Source organism: Gekko japonicus, unplaced genomic scaffold (genome assembly GCF_001447785.1).
Source record: "Gekko japonicus isolate JY-2015 unplaced genomic scaffold, Gekko_japonicus_V1.1 scaffold1152, whole genome shotgun sequence".
Classification (NCBI taxonomy): Eukaryota; Metazoa; Chordata; class Lepidosauria; order Squamata; family Gekkonidae; genus Gekko; species Gekko japonicus.
In genome coordinates, this window is record NW_015160872.1 from 246,938 (window position 1) to 263,100 (window position 16,163).

The following is a 16,163-nucleotide window of genomic DNA, read 5'->3' on the forward strand; positions in this document are numbered from 1 at the left end:
AGACAGAGACAGAGACACAGAGAGATTTTGCCCATCTTTCAGGAAAAAAGCAAATCTCCACAGGAATACAGGAACAAATTTTGTATATCCCTGGCACTGGCATGTATAAGGATGAGTCACTGGTGGCCAAGATCAAGTTAATTCATACTATTCTCCATTACTATGTAGAGGTCTAAAAGTTGGACAGTGAAGAAAGCTGACAGGAAGAAAGTAGATTCCATTGAAATGCGGTGTTGGAGGAGAGATTTATGGATACGGGGGACGGCCAAAAAGACACACAAGTGGGTTCCAGATCAAATCAAGCCTGAACTCTCCCAGAAACTAAAATGACTAAACTGAGGCTTGTGTACTTTGTTCACATTATGAGAAGACAAGAGTCACTGGAAAAGACAATAATGCAAGGAAACGTTGCAGGCAGCAGGGAAAGTGGAAGACCACCCAGCACGAGATGGATGGATTCAATCGAGGAAGCCACCACGGCCCTCAGTCTGCAAGACCTGAGCAAGGCTGTTAATGACGGGAATGTTCTGGAGGACGTTAGTCCATGGGGTCACCATACGTCGGAAGCAACGTGACGGCACGGGGCGCGCGCACACAGCACCGGCAAGCTCTACATGGCACAGCTCTTTATCAAGGAACCAGTAGAAGAGAGTACGCACCGCTGCCTGGAAGGAAAGGGGAGCGACGGCCAAGAGGCTGCCCGTGGCGTCAGAAGTTTGGTTCAGGGCGAGGGAGCCCATGGAGTCCCCCTGTTCGGACACCGAGACCAGGCGTTGGATCTCAGCACCTTCGGATTCTCCCGTCATCTTCAAGGAGACCGTGTAGTTGGATCCTGGAAAAAGACGCAGCTGTCAGCAGAGCAGCCCCTCGTGAATCCCCTTCCCTTTCTCCCCCTTCTGACAGGATACCCCTCTATGAAAACCTATATTTTTCTGGATTACAACATCCACTCCAACGTGTACTCGGATGGAGTTCCACGCCTGTCTTAGCACAAGTGTAAGATGGGTAGCCATGTTAGTCTACCTGTAGCAGTAGAAAAGAGCAAGAGCCCAGCAGCACCTTCAAGACTAACAAAATTTGTGTTGGGGTAGGAGCTTTTGTGAGTCACTGGCTCACTGGAGTGAAGGGAGCCTAGGATTGCCAGGTTCCATCTTCTCCTCAGTGGGGGGATGACACCATGGAGATTTGAACTTGGGTCCCGCAGGTCCTAGGCACTACACCGAGCTGGCTCTTACAATGCTGGCTTCGTGTGTTTCCCCTAAGGAAAAGCCAGTGCGGGAATTTTCATTTCTTTTTGATTCCCTATACTGCCATCTGTTTTGGTTCGTTGCGTTTCCGTTGCTGTTGGTGAAGACTCCTTTGCTTCGCTTATTTATAGTTGATCGATGCAAATGTTAACAATGAAAGTTATCTCCTTTTAACTGGGGGAGAGGAACTAGCATGAACATAAAACCCCATGAGTTTGTTTCTCACAAGGGAGAGATGCGATCAAAACGGAAATATTTGAACCGAACCAGACAGCTTTCGAAATTCGGTCTCATCTCTTCCCCGCCCCCCATTCTCAAAGCATAAGCAGTATACACCTGCTAGAAAACACTTTGATGGGATTCTTAAAGTTTCTTGCACCTGAGCATCCCCTTCTTATTGGGGGGGGGGTCCCACTGCATCCCATGCATCATACAACTCCCCGCTGAGCCATAATTGGTCTCCCCTGGTACTAAACTAAGCTTCATCTGGCCTGTAGCTACAGTGGGGCTATTGGGGGCTCCGCCCCCTTCCTTAAAGGGCCAGCCCCGCAAGATTTCCTTCTGAAAATGGTAAAGGATTTCATTGCTTTAAGCAAGGGAAGGGTGGGGGCGTTTTTGCGTTTCATTTATGTCTGTTGTGGGGGTTGTTGTGAGGGGTGTTTGTGCTGCGTTCAATTTAATTTATTATTAGTATTATTGTCTTTATTATTACTTAAAGGTACAGTTGTTTAGAGGCAGACAGAAAAATAATGGCAGCCCCACCAGATAATTTTTTGCCCCCCAACCCACAAAATCCTGGTTACCGGCCTGAGCTTCATACCATTCCCTTGCACCAGGATGGAGCTATAGTTCTCAAGCATGTGTGTGTGTATGTAAAGAAAGACCAGTGGCTGATGGACCAAGGAGAAAAGCAACTTTGAGAGGGGCAATTTCTAGGGGAGAAATTGGGCAGAGGGAGTGTATAAGGCAGTGCAGTGGTTTCAGTGTCGAATGAGAGCTGGGGAACCCAGATTCGAATCCCCACTCTGCTTGCAGGGTGACCTTGGGCCCATCACAAATTCTCAGCCTGGGCTGCCTCATAGGGTTGTTGTTGTGAGAAGATAGAGTGGGAGAATGATGTTCTAAGCCACTTTGAGTTCCAACTATTGGCAGAGTTCAAGAAATAATCCAATCCCACACTTTGGAGTTCACTTCCAATGACCTTTACTGCAACAGGATTTGCAAAAAGACAAAAGACGACTGCAGGACACTGATACAGGAGGGAGGCCTTCGGCGTACAAGCACTAACTCACACTAACCCACAGCAGAGAGAAAAACAAGAGGCAGGCTGAACTGCAAGATAAAACATTTAATAAACCCCGAACACTAAGGAATGCACCACAGCTCTCCCTAGTGTACAAGTGGACTAAACTACTCTTTCAGCCATATCTATATTAGCTAGAGTCTTAGCAGGCTGTTGCTTCTCCAACACCAACTGGGGAGAAAAGTGGAGCATAAATGAATAAATGCAAATGCATCAGTCTAGGGGAAACTCTGCAAATTGACACTGGGCCTTGAAAAATGGCACCCGAGCACCAGTCTAAAAGTGCGCGGCTTCATGCCCCAGAGCACTTACCTTTGACCGGCCGACCCTGTACGGGAAGCACATATTCATTCCACTGCTGCATGATCTGGTAGGAAAAGTCGAACAAGCTCTTGCCCCCGATTTCGACCTCGTAGGAGCCACTGGGAGACACGGTCACCGACCACGTGCCTCGCTGGTCAATACGAGACACCTTCACAACCTTATGGCTTGCTGTACTGATCACCGTTTCAGTTGACGTTACCTGGGCACCTGCCATGGGGGGGGGGGACACAAAAGTAGACCGAGCTGCAGAATCCTGAGATGATACGAAGTACGTACGTATGTGCCGTTAAGTCACAACTGACTTATGGTGGCCCCTGCATGGGGATCTCAAGGCAAGTGAGAAGCAAAGGGGGTTTGCCATTGTCTTCCTCTGCAGAGTCTTCCTTGGTGGTCTCCCATCCAAGTATCAACCCTGCTTAGCTTCAGATATCTGAGAAGATAGGGATATACCATGCCTCCTTCCCTCTTTCACCACAAATTATCTCCCCTATTATCATAGTAAACTTCCTTGATTTGTTTGGTGTATCGCAGTGTCCCCCTTACCCGAAGGCTGCAGTACACTCATGCTGAATCTGGACGAACTTGTGCTCTTGATGGACACCGTTATTTCTGTGAGAGTCTCATCCACAGGGAAGGAGAACTGAGTCCCGTGCAGACGAGCCCGAGTCACCTTCACAGGGGCAGCGTTCAAGGAGAGCTCCATGATCCCCAGAACCTGGGTAAGCTCGCTCTTTGTGGTCATCATGTAATAACCACCGGAATAAGCGGCAAGCTCTTCATAGAGGTTACTGTACCTGCGGCGAGAGGCCTCAGGACTCTCTTCGTCAACACCTGTGGAGATTTAAGGTATCCAGTGAAACCATCCCACCTCTGTACCTGTGTTCTCAAAATTCCCCAAGGGAACTAATATATTTCAGCAGGAGTGACAGAGAAGTGAACCAGGGGAGGACAATGGTCTCTACACCTTTCTTGTGGGCCTCCCAGAAGCTTTTAGTTGGCCATTGTGGGAAACAGGGTGCTGGACTTGATTGACCATGGGTTTAATTAGCACAGCTTTCTGATATTATTGTGCAATTTTTTTTAGGGAGAAGGCTCTGTGTCATTGTTGAAAAGGCAATGTCTGGTGTACAAAGAAGAAGAGAAGAAGACCCTGCAAGGGGCAGCAAGAGAACAATTAGATAGGATAGTGAGGTCGGTACTTTCTGTCCTGTCAAGTGCCATTCCTAGTCTGTCTCGAGATTGCTACTCTTAGGACAATTTCCCCCTTCTTCTTGGAGGTGCTATACTCAGTCTTACCCTCTTTCTCAGGTAGAGAAGTAGTTAGGATAGGAACCCATCTCTGTCTTTCCTCATTCCTATCAAGTACGTTAATTCCTAAATAAACCTTTATCTACTCTTTAATCAGGTTGTGTGCTGTTGTTGTGTTAATTACTCTGCCAACAGTCATGGGTACAAAATAGATGTGCTTCCAAAGCATCTCATATTTAGTATCTATGGACTGGTCTAATCCAGTGTCCCTTCTTTAGAAGGCAAGAGAGTGCTCTAGAGCAGTGATGGCGAACCTTTTAGAGACCGAGTGCCCAAACTGTGACCCCAAACCCACTTATTGATTGCAAAGTGCCAACACGGCAATTTAACCTGAATACTGAGGTTTTACTTTAGAAAAAACAACTCATACATTAACTTAAGATGATCCAAACAAAGTAAGGAAAGCAATCCCAAATGCTTTCATTTACTTAAAATTATTTGGCAGAGAATTCCGACACTTTAATGATGGCCTGGGCCTGGCTGGGGCGATGGCACGCGTGCCCACAGAGAGGGCTCTGAGTGCCACCTCTGGCACCCGTGCCATAGGTTCGCCACCACTGCTCTAGAGTCTCTGGAAAGTATTGTGAACTAGTAAAAGACTCTATATAAACACAAAACGAACTGTGTGTGTGGAAAAACACCACGAAACCTACCCATGTGAAGTTCCACATATTTAGCATCACATTTAAACTGGGCTCCTGGACCTATTCCAGACACTATGTTATGGCTACAAAAGTAGCTTATGAAGGCCTGATTTAGAGTTGATGTTCAGTGCAAAGGCACAGTGTTCACTATTGAGGCCCCGAGGCTCCATCGACATGTTACAAAGTCTTTGTGTTTGTTGGGGAACAATGTGAGGACGTTGTGTCACCCATGCGATGGGAGTTTTGTGCCACTCAGACACACACTGGCTCTTTCCTGTTGGTGACCAAAGCGGTCAGGGTCATGTTGTTCCCCAACAAACACGAAGACTTTCTAATGTGTAGATAAACTGAGGGAATCAGTCACAGAGAACTGGTTGGCGGGAGCGCCCGTTGCCTTCCAGTAATGGGTCACACCCTGCCTGAGTCCTGTAGTGTTTACCCCACAGCGGCACCCTCCTTGCTAAAGCTTACATACTTCGGCGTTTCCGGCTGGAGCAGTACCCCGTGAGGGCGGAGTTCACCTCAGACCCCGAGGAATCAATCAAGACTTTGATTTCATCCAACAGGGATGCATCTTTTGCTCCAGCATCAGTGAAGATGAAGATCTTGGATCTGAAGAAGGCAGAAATGAAGAAAGGAATTATACACAAGAGGTTCAACAGGGAGGGACGCTGATTGGGCTGCCAACACTGGGTTGGGAAATTCCTGGAGGTTTGAGGGGCACAGGCAGAGGAGGGCGGGGTTTGAGGAGGGGAGGGACCTCAGCAGGGTATAATGCCACAGACCAGTGTTCCCTCTAAGCTCAGTTAGTGTGAGCTAGCTCACAGTTTTTAAGCCTCCAGCTCACACTTTTTTGTCTTAGCTCAGGAAGGATGGCTCCAGAGCAAACTAATTTATGCAGCAGCCAAATCACTCACTCACAACTTTGATGCCAGTAGCCCACAAAGCAGAATTTTTGCTCACAAGACTCCATAGGTTAGAGGGAACATTGCCACAGACTCGCCCCTCCTGGACCCAACCCAACAGGTGTTAAAAACAAAGGAGAGCCCAAATGGGCTCAGAATTCTGCCACAGGGGGAAGAAGGGCTCCTGCCTTCTCTCCGAGGCTATTTTCCCACGGGGAAACTACTCGGATATTTGGCTACAATAGCAGAGTTTTGCCCAGTCCTAGAAGCATGATACTGAGTGCAGTAAACAAATCTCCCAAGCAGAATACTGCAAAATAGGGTAAACTTACATTTATTCAAGTAGATCCAGTTCACAGTCAGGTTGTAGTCGAAAGGGGAGAAAGAAGTCTAGTCTAAAGAGTACTGGCATCATGTGTATGGGAGTACGAGGGCATTGTCTCTGCAGGAGAGACCTGTAGAGGCGTGTGTCTCCATGCAAGGCCATGTGAAGGGATCGTGAGAGGACAAAAGCAGAGAGACAGAGGGGGGGGGAGAGGGAGAGGGAGAGGGAGGGAGGGTCAAAGGGCAACTCCCACGTTAAAGCAAAGAGAGGCATCCCATTCAAGAAGATAACACCTTTATATACTTAGAGTGATGTAGCGCCCCCCAGTGTCCAGGCATGCTGGGTCGCTCACTCCAACAGCAACAGCACCAGCAGTTCCTATCTGACAATGGCATCCGCCAGATTACTGCTGCCCCCTTCCACCCAGCTTCCAATGGTCAGGCCGAACGAATGGTCCGCACGGCCAAAGAAGCTCTGGGACGGTTGACTGAGGGTGATTGGAGTGTGAGGCTAAAAAAAAACATTCCTGTTGCGACAGCACACCACCCCATGTAGCACAACAGGCCGTAGCCTGGCCGAGCTACTCATGGGAAGGCGGCTAACGACCCGCTTAAATAGACTGCACCCCGACCTGAACGAACAACAGGAGGAACGTACCGACTCACATACGAAGGTGCGCATGTTTGAGGCCGGGGACAAAGTTTTCGCCCGGAATTACGCTAGCGGGCACTTATGGATCCCTGGGGAAATATGTGAATGTATAGGCTCTAGAATGTATGTAGTGCTGCTGACCGATGGTAGGAGATGGCGGCGCCACGTGGACCAGTTAAGGAGGTGTTGGGCTAAGGACAGCGCTGACTCTCCGGCTGGGTCCTCCGAAATAGTCTCCCCACCTCCCGTTTTGGAGGAAAATGCAGAGTTACCGAGTACTGCAGGACAAAGCCCTGACATTGAAATAGCAGCCCCGGCCGTAAAAGCGCCTGACTCAGAGTTTGTGGAGCCACAGTTAGACGCCCCGCAAAGCGGAACCGCTGAGCTTGTTCCCCTTAGAAGGTCTCAGCGTGCACACAGGGCACCAACGTATCTAGCTGACTATGATTGCAGCAAACTTTTTAATACTGACTGACAGGCATCGGGTAAAGTGTGATATGTAAATATGACTGTAAAATAAAGATATGATGTCTTAACTTAGGGGGGGAGGAATTGTTATGTACTGACAGTATAACATAAATCACCTAATCCACCTCCCATGTTGAGCTTCGAGCCAGCCAAGGCTCCGACTGTACTCAAAAGCTATTGGTCGCAGCGAAACAGCGACCAATCACAAATGGACTATTCCCTGAGCGGGAAGAGCTCTGATTTGCCCTTATCCTTGCAATCTGATTGGTTGTTATGTATATAGTAAAAAGGTAAAGGTTCCCTTGCTCGAAAGCCAGTCGAGTCCAACTCTAGGGTTGCGGTGCTCATCTCCGTTTCAAAGCCGAAGAGCCAGCGCTGTCCGAAGACGTTTCCGTGGTCATGTGGCCGGCATGACTAAACACCAAGGCACACGGAACGCTGTTACCTTCCCACCGAAGTGGTCCCTATTTATCTACTTGCAATTTCTTGCTTTCGAACTGCTAGGTTGGCAGGAGCTGGAACTAGAGACAGGCGCTCACCCTGTCTTGCGGCATCCGGGTCTTGAACCGCTGAACTACTGACCTTCCGCAGCCTGCAGTTCAGCGTCTTAACCACTTGAGCCACCGGTATGTTTAAAAGGAGCCCAGCTCCAATGTTTTACTGTTCTGGTTTCTGAATGCGTTTGAGTGCTTGTTCGTTACTTCCATTAAAGCTGAATCACTTGCTGAAATCACTCTCTGAGTCCTTTGTTAGAGCGATCTAACAAGTCATTTCCTCATTTCTGCTGCTCCGCAAAAATGAGGAAATGACTCTCCCCCTGGTGCTGTTTCTGCATGGGAAAATGGCTTGGGGCGGAAGGCAGGATAGTAGGGGTGGTGTTCAATGCTCCCTCTAAGCTGTGGAGTCCTGAGTGCAAAAATTCTACTTTGTGAGCTCCTGGCATTAAAGTTGTGAGCGAGCCATTCGGCTGCTGCATCAATCAGTTTGCTCTGGAGCCATCCCTTCCTGAGCCAGGACGAAAATCTGGGGAATCCAGACCCAACTTGTTAAAAACCTGACTGTGTTGCTTGTCCCTTTGTAATGCATAGATGGACCCTGGCCATGGAAGGAGCTGCAAGCGTTAAGGATGGTAAGGGCAACACGGGCAGGTCATTGAAGAGAATCCCTAGAGGTGGCAAGAGGGGAGGAGCAGAGGTCATGGGAAAGGATATATTGGGAGGGAAGCGCAGAAGGATGGTGTGATGCCATTACCTTGGCATGCTCTCATGCAGAGCCAGCTTCAGACCAGTTAACGACATCTCTGGGCAGTCGCCACCCCCATAAACTGTGAGGCCACTAATAAAGGATTCAAAGGCATCCACATCCTGGGTCACATGGACGGGCCCAACATCTGCAGGGTATAGTTACAGTAAGAAGAGGGCAATGAAAACAGACACACCTTAAGCAAATAGTAGTTCAGTTCAGTTTCTGTCTGGTCTTCTGGGCACGGAACGGCAGTTAAAAGTCAAACAAAACACATCACCCATCTGAAATGATGTCCTCATCTGCTCTACCGTGGCTGTGAAAGCTGGCCAGTTTTGTATATAAATCTGTGCAAGTTGTATTAGTGCTCATGGTCTCGCTTAGGGTGTTGCCCACGTTCTACCTTTAAAACTAGTTTCAAACCGGTTTAATTGCCATGTCTTCTGATAACTGTATATTAAACCGGTGTGCAACACCATGCTTTGAATTCCAAAAGTGCTATATAAATATCAAATGGTATCATTTATGGCCGTAAGCCTAAAGGTTATGGCCGTAAGCTGAGGTTTTCAGTTTGCTGTAGAAGGCATACAGTACAGCTGTGAGAAGGAAAAAAATAACTGTTTTCCATGTCCCCTCACCTGGATCATTGAAGGGCACAAGGATGAAGTTATATGGTGCATCCGGGGAACCCGAATACTTTCGAAGGAGTTTGATGCTAACTTCTTTGACCTGTTGGATGTCGTCTGACATGCTGCCAGTCGTATCTATCGCAAAGGTGAGGGAATAGCCATCCAAGCTGAAAAACCTCTGGAAAACATCACGACCCACCAGTTCCAAGAAGCTGGAACCTGAGCAAAGACAGAACACCATCAGTTTATTCTGCAGATCACTTCTTCTTCAACTGGTGCGGTGACAGGTCACGTTGCGAGTACGGACACGGGTTCCAGGCAATGTTCCCTCTAAGCTGTGGAGTCCTGTGAGCAAAAATTCCACTTTGTGAGCTACTGGCATTAGAATTGTGAGCAAGTTATTTGGCTGCTGCATAAATCAGTTTGCTCTGGAGCCATTCTTCCTGAGCTAAGACAAAAACGTGTGAGCCGGAGGCTAAAAAACTGTGAGCCAGCTCACACTAACTCAGTTTAGAGGGAACACTGGTTCCAGGCATGACATGCTCTGGAAACATCCTAGCCCAGAGGTCCCCAACATGGTACCCATGGGTTTCCATGGTGCCCGCCAACACTTTTCCTGATGCCTGTCTAGTGTTTTTAGAAAGCAGGGGGTGCTTTTAGCCAGCAAGTCTTCTGATTGGCCATTGGAGATTTGATTGGCCGTGCAGGTTTTTAAAGACATTGCTTTGACAGCAGCTGCCTTCGCAGTACAAAGATCTTCACTGTATGACTGAAGGTAAGCTGTGGCAGCAGCGATTTTGTGCCTGGTTCCACCCAGGGTTGCCAACCCCCCCGGTTTGCCAGGGGTCCCCCGTTTTTTGGGGGGGTTGTACCCGTTGCCGGCCAGATGGCCGGCGGGGAAGCCCTGCCCCCAACACCCAGAGCCACCCATCTCTCTCCCTTTAAGTGTATGGAACCCGTGTTTCCTCCCAAACCTGATCTCCACAAGCTTGCAGGGAAATGCCAGTTTCGTGCTCTTAAAAGGGAAACGCGGCTGCTCTTAAAGGGGAAACGCCGGCTCCTGCATTTAAAAGGGAAATGCCGGCTCCTTTAAGTGCCGGGAACTGCCGTTTCTGGAGATCCTGCGCACGGGTGGGGGAGGTGGCAGACGTCCCCAATGTGACATCATCACGTCGGGGATGCCCCGCCCCCTCCAGGAACGCCCCCAAAGTCCCCCGCTGGGGGTGGAAGATGGACTTAGCAACCCTAGCCACCTTCTGTGGCGGCCATCTTGTGGAAGCCATTTTGTAGCTGTGCCCACCATGCTGTATCAGAATTCCAAAGGTGCCTATAGGCTCAAAAAGGTTGAGGACCCCTGTCCCAGCCATTATGGACCAAAGATCCAGGGCCCAAAATCCACGCGAGTCATTCTCAGGCAGGGAATACAGAAGTAACTGAAGCCAGTCACCAACTACCAGGTTCTCAAGACACTAGGGCTGCGGACTTACCACTTCCGACAAAGAAGTCCCTGGTGGCCTGTATGGCTAATTCAGCTGCTTTCTTATGCAAATGATAATGAGGAGAGAGTAGGGGGTCAGAGGTCTCTTTGTTGATGCCCCCAGTGGGGGGGTAATTTTGGGTCACGTCATTTCTTCCACCGTGTCCACATTTGCCTGCAGAAAGAACATTGGGTCAGACTAGGTATAAGAATAGTGGGGCTGGATCGAACCAGTGGTTCTCGAAGGCACGCACAGCTCAAACCATTGGGGAAATCCATATATCCATTTTCGCTTAATACAAGGAAGGACTGGATTGAATCTTTAAATAGGCTAGGGTTGCCAAGTGAGAACTGAGCCGCAGTGGGGGACTCCCAGCTGGCGGCTGGAGCACGCGCCGCATCCACATCACCACATTCCCTTGGATGACTGTGGCCCCGCCCCCAGAGTGCCCGGCGTGCCCGCGTCACTTCCGGGCGACGTGCACGTCGGGGTGGAGTTCCCCCCGGGGCCCGATCCACTGGCGGTGGGGAATGGGCCACTGGGGTGGGGTTTTCCCCGCCCCCCGGGGGGACTTGGCAAGTCTAAAATAGGCTGAGTACAATGGCCAATAGTATGAAGGTCTGGTGTAATGATGGCAGGTTCACACATCACTCTTTATTAAAAAAATATATGTGCATGTGTACCTGGAAGTCATGGCAATCTCTGGCGACTGACCCCTACTGGGGGCCTGGAGGATATTTGGAGAGGTGGCTGAATAAAGCCTGCCCCCGTCTCCCGCTTACTGGTATTTCAAGGAGGTCTCCCATCCAAGTGCTTGCCATAGTCAACCCTGCTTAGCTTCTGAGATCTGAGGAGACCGGGCTTGCCTGGGCTATCCAGGTCAGGGCCACACATTGCTCTTAATCTGTGATTTTATGGCTTCTTCCTACCAGCTTTTCCTACAGATAGGGTTGCCAAGTCCATCTTCCACCCCTAGCGGGGGACTTTGGGGGCGTTCCTGGAGGGGGCGGGGCATCCCGACGTGATGACGTCACGTTGGGGACGTCCGCCCCCCACCCGCCCGTGCGGCAGATCTCCAGAAACGGCAGTTCCCTGCACTTAAAGGAGCCGGCGTTTCCCTTTTAAATGCAAGAGCCGGTGTTTCCCCTTTAAGAGCAGCCGCGTTTCCCTTTTAAGAGCACAAAGCTGGCATTTCCCTGCAAGCTTGCGGAGATCAGGCTTGGGAGGAAACACGGGGTCCACACACTTAGAGAGAGAGATGGGTGGCTGTGGGTGTTGGGGGCAGGGCTCCCCCCGCCGGCCATCTGGCCAGTGGTGGGTAGAACGCCCCCCAAAACGGGGGACCCCTGGCAAACCGGGGGGATTGGCAACCCTACCTACAGATAAGGAAGCCTGAAGAGTTCTCGAAGCCCAAGCTGGTAAGGTTACCGACCTCACAGTGCAGCCAGAATCGCAACTGATCTCCAGACTTCCGTTCCCTTGAAGCAAATGGCAGCTCTGGGAGGCGGACTCTATGGCATCACACCCCTGCGGTGCCCCTTCCCCTGCTCAAGCTCCGCCCTTCTCAGGCATTGCCCCCAGATCTCCAGGAATTGCTGAGGCTGGACTTAGCTGCTCTGTTGGTCTGCCCCATTCCTTTCCCCATTTTTGGACAAAGAGTAACCCCTAACCATTCCGTGCTTGTCTTGGCAAGACAGGACAGCTGGTCAACTAGGAAAAGCGGGGCGGAGGGGTTGGCCAGGGAAGAGGAACACATGAAACTGCCTTACACTGAATTCAGACCCTTGGTCCGTCAGGTCAGTCTTGTCTACGCAGACTGGCCGCGGCTCTTCAGGGCCCCAGGCAGAGGTCTTTCACAACACCTAGTGCCAGATCCTTTTAACTGGAGATGCTGGGACCTGGGACTTTCTGCATGCCGAGCAGATGCTCTACAACTGAGCCACAGCCCCTCCCCAGCAGTCCCTAATTCTCCACAATGAGGAGCGCCCCCCACCGAAGGTGATTATGCAATAGCTGGCCCTTCTTCTTGAAGCACAGGGACAGGTAAGAAGGAGCAGTGAAGGCCTCAAATCTCTCCTGGTGGCAAGGACAGCTGCCGGAATCCTTCGGGGCTCCAAACGTAGTGACCGGGGGCTGACTTTGCAAACTTGCTTGTTAGAAGCCAACCTGCCATTAGCCATTTTCTCTGGCTAGGCAGAGGTGGTCCTGAGGATTTCTAGGTAAACATATGTATGCAAGGGATGTTGTGGGCTTCACAATACTTTAGTGAGTCGTGTGCTTGATGGGACAACAACACAAGCACCCTACCTACCATGACTGGCAAAAATAAAATGATCTTAGCAACAAAAGCCGGTGTTACCTTGAGGTTTGGTCTTGCATGTTGCGGATAACTTGTACCCACTTGTGAGCAAATCATCCACGAGTATGTTCCCTTGGCACAAGTACCGGCCGCTGTTAAATGAAGAAGTAGATAGGTAAACAGCTTTGTGTGTGTGCAGAGGGACTAAGAGCCCATTCCAAACCCGCTTAAGATAAAGAAAGCAATCCAGCCAGAACTGACATTGTAGACTAAAGTTTACACTTGTGCACATTGCAGCTGAACCTGGATGTCTCAGGCTAGCCTGATCTCGTCAGATCTCAGAAGCTAAGCAGAGTGGGCCCTGGTTAGTACGTGGATAGGAGACCACCAAGGAGGTCCGGGGCTGCTCTAGAGATTCAGGCAATGGCAAACCACCTCTGAACTTCCCTTGCCTTGAAAACCATATGGAGGTCACCATCAGAGGTCATTTCGGGGGGGATCGCAGGGGATTGCAGTTCCCCCGGGTGAGGTACGGGGGGCGGGGCACATGACGAAGCCCCGCCCCCTGCTTTCGGCCGCCCCACTTCCGTCCCTCATTCAGCCAGGAGGAGTCAGGAGAAGAGGGAGGGTAAGTTGCTTCCTCCCTGCCTCTCCCCACCCCTGCCTGCCTGGGGCCAGGGAGGGTCTTTGCGGGGCTTCCTTGCACTCCCGTCGGCCTTGCAGGTCCACCACCGGGCCCCTCATGGGGCTCGGCAGTGGAGCTGCAAGGCCTGCGGTGGTGGCCGGGACCGTTGGGGGCGGGGTGTGTGGCCTTATGACACACTTCCGGTGATGTCAGGGGGTGTGGCCTTATGACACACTTCCGGTGATGTCAGGGGGTGTGGCATATGCTAATGAGTTATGCTAATGAGTTCCCCTAGCTCTTTTTCTACGAGACGACCCCTGGTCACCATAAATCGGTTGCAACTTGATGGCACTCTCCAGCACCCCCAAAAGCAGCTACCTTCTACTGAGTCACACTGTCAGTCTTTCAAGATCGACACTGTCTGCTCTGACTGGCAGTGGCTCTCCCGGGTCTCAGGCAGAGGTCACATCACTCACTAGGGTTGCCAGGTCCACTTATCTGGCTGGCGGGGGGCTTCCGACATCCTTCCGGGAGACCAGAAGTGATGTCAGGTGACTTCTTGTAAAACCGGAAGTGCAGACCCTGGCATGATGATGTCACCTGGAAGTGATGTCATCACATCAAGGGTAGCACTCTGTTTTTTGGGCAAAACTCTATGGTAAATTTGGGTTCAAACCATAGCGTTTTGCCCACAAACCAAAGCGTTGCTCCCCAACGTGATGACATTGTTAGAGGGTGACGTCATCATGTCGGGGTCTGCACTTCCAGTTTTACCAGATGTCCCCCGAGAAGGTCAGTTGAGGATGGGTTTTTCCCTCAGCCAGTGAGCTGGCTGGTGGTGGGCAAGAGCCCAGAAAAGCGAGGGTTCCCCTACCCCCTCCGGGGGACGGGGAACCCTGTCGCTCACTATATGTTCCTTTTAACTGGAGATGCCAGGGATTGAACCTGGGACCTTCTGCATGCAGAACAGATGTTCTACCACTGAGCTATAGCCCCTCTCCCTAGTCTTAGCTCTAAATTGTTGAACACCAGTACAGTTCAGTGACTGGACTTATCTGGGTTCAGGTTCTCCTTCTGTCATGGACATATTAAGAATATCGGCACTACAAACTTTATGTTGGTTTTATCCGGATTTAACTATTCATGGCATCCCTCAAAGAACTGTGGGAATGACAGCTTGGCAATGCATGTGCAGTCCCGATCCAACCCACATGTCAGAGAAACGAGGAGAAAAAATGAAATAGAAATGGGGGTTGGCTATGTAGCTTGATGTTAGAGATATCACACAAACAAGACAATAGGCACCATTGACAATTTCTCCCGCACAAATTAGATATGGTAGGGTGTGAGAACTGCATTTTCTGAAGAAGTCACTATTGTGGGTTTTTTAAAAAAATTTGGAAATCAACAATTTTGCATCAACAGCCGTGCTTTTGAAAAGCCGCAAAATTCCCCATAGCAATCATTACACTCTATAAGCATCAGAACAAATTCTCTGGGCCAAGCTACACAATATGTTTTTATAAAAAATTGGGTCTTGGTTCCCACACTCAAACAGCTGTAAATAACTGTTGGATATTGCCGCATGACGGAGTGAGCTCCCGTCTCTAGTTCCAGCTCCTGCCAACCTAGCAGTTCGAAAGCAAGAAATTGCAAGTAGATAAATAGGTACCTCTTTGGTGGGAAGGTAACAGCATTCCGTGCGCCTTGGTGTTTAGTCATGCCGGCCACATGACCACGGAAACATCTTTGGACAGCGCTGGCTCTTCGGCTTTGAAACGGAGATGAGCACCGCAACCCTAGAGTCGGACTCGACTGGCTTTCGAGCAAGGGAACCTTTACCTTTACTATTGTAACTCTGCATGCAAGAGGATCTGGGAGGGAAAGCGTTCAGAGAATTCTCCCCCTGGGGTACACGTGGCAGTTGACCCCCCCACCCTCTCATCACTCAGACTGATTCTGCTTTGGCTTTTCCCTCCGCGGTTTTACGAAACCCAGGTTGGAACAGGAATTCCCCTCTTCATTGCATGCTGCTTTCACTTCCTTCGATCATTGGATGCTACCCTCCAGACTGCATGGCACTCTGACTTCCTTTAATCATATCAGGTTTTATGGTACCTTCTGCATAGATCTATGGCCCTTTTATGGCCATTCAGGGGTGACTTTGCAGTCAGTATGACATTGCCCTGAGGTATCTGAATGTGGTTTTGAGCTGCACTTTCCCCTCCCAGCTGAGAAAATGTGGAGCGAATGCTAGATGCAGAACTGATCTTAGATGCTGAGCCTCTTCGGCCCTTGCTTGCCCTTTGGTTTCATCTTATATGGGACCTCTCTTCTTCTTCTCTCTTACCTGGGCTTGAAGCTGTAGCAAGTTAACCTTTTTTGAAATTATTCTGTTCACAATGTTAAATGTACCTACATGAATATGTCTTGTAAGATGTGCTTCTGTTTTTGTAGGTAATTTCCCCCCCTCTTGCTACCACTGGGGTTGGGTCATCTTTGTAATTTGCTTGAACAGCATTTTGAGAGCCACTTTAGGATAGTGGTTAAGAGTGGTGGACTCTAATCTGGAGAACCAGGTTTGAGTTCCCATTCCTCCAACATGAAACCTTCTGGGTGACCTGGGTCAGTCACAAGTTCTCTCAGAGCTGTTCTCTCAAGAGCAGTTCTCTCAGAGCTCTCTCAGCCCCACCTACCTCACAGGGTGTCTATTGT

At 50.0% G+C, this 16,163-nt stretch overlaps 1 protein-coding gene across 1 annotated transcript in view; it reads right to left on the minus strand.

The window, feature by feature from the left end:
• Positions 1–16,163, minus strand: part of VWA7 (von Willebrand factor A domain containing 7) — a 38,979-nt gene that overhangs the window by 15,903 nt on the left and 6,913 nt on the right. The window contains exons 5-12 of the mRNA XM_015422502.1: positions 12,884–12,975; positions 10,534–10,698; positions 9,056–9,265; positions 8,427–8,565; positions 5,302–5,438; positions 3,418–3,705; positions 2,863–3,081; positions 660–832 (exon numbers count right to left, since the gene is read on the minus strand). Coding sequence (XP_015277988.1) covers positions 660–832; positions 2,863–3,081; positions 3,418–3,705; positions 5,302–5,438; positions 8,427–8,565; positions 9,056–9,265; positions 10,534–10,698; positions 12,884–12,975 — 1,423 coding nt within the window. The remainder of the gene's footprint in view (positions 1–659; positions 833–2,862; positions 3,082–3,417; positions 3,706–5,301; positions 5,439–8,426; positions 8,566–9,055; positions 9,266–10,533; positions 10,699–12,883; positions 12,976–16,163) is intronic.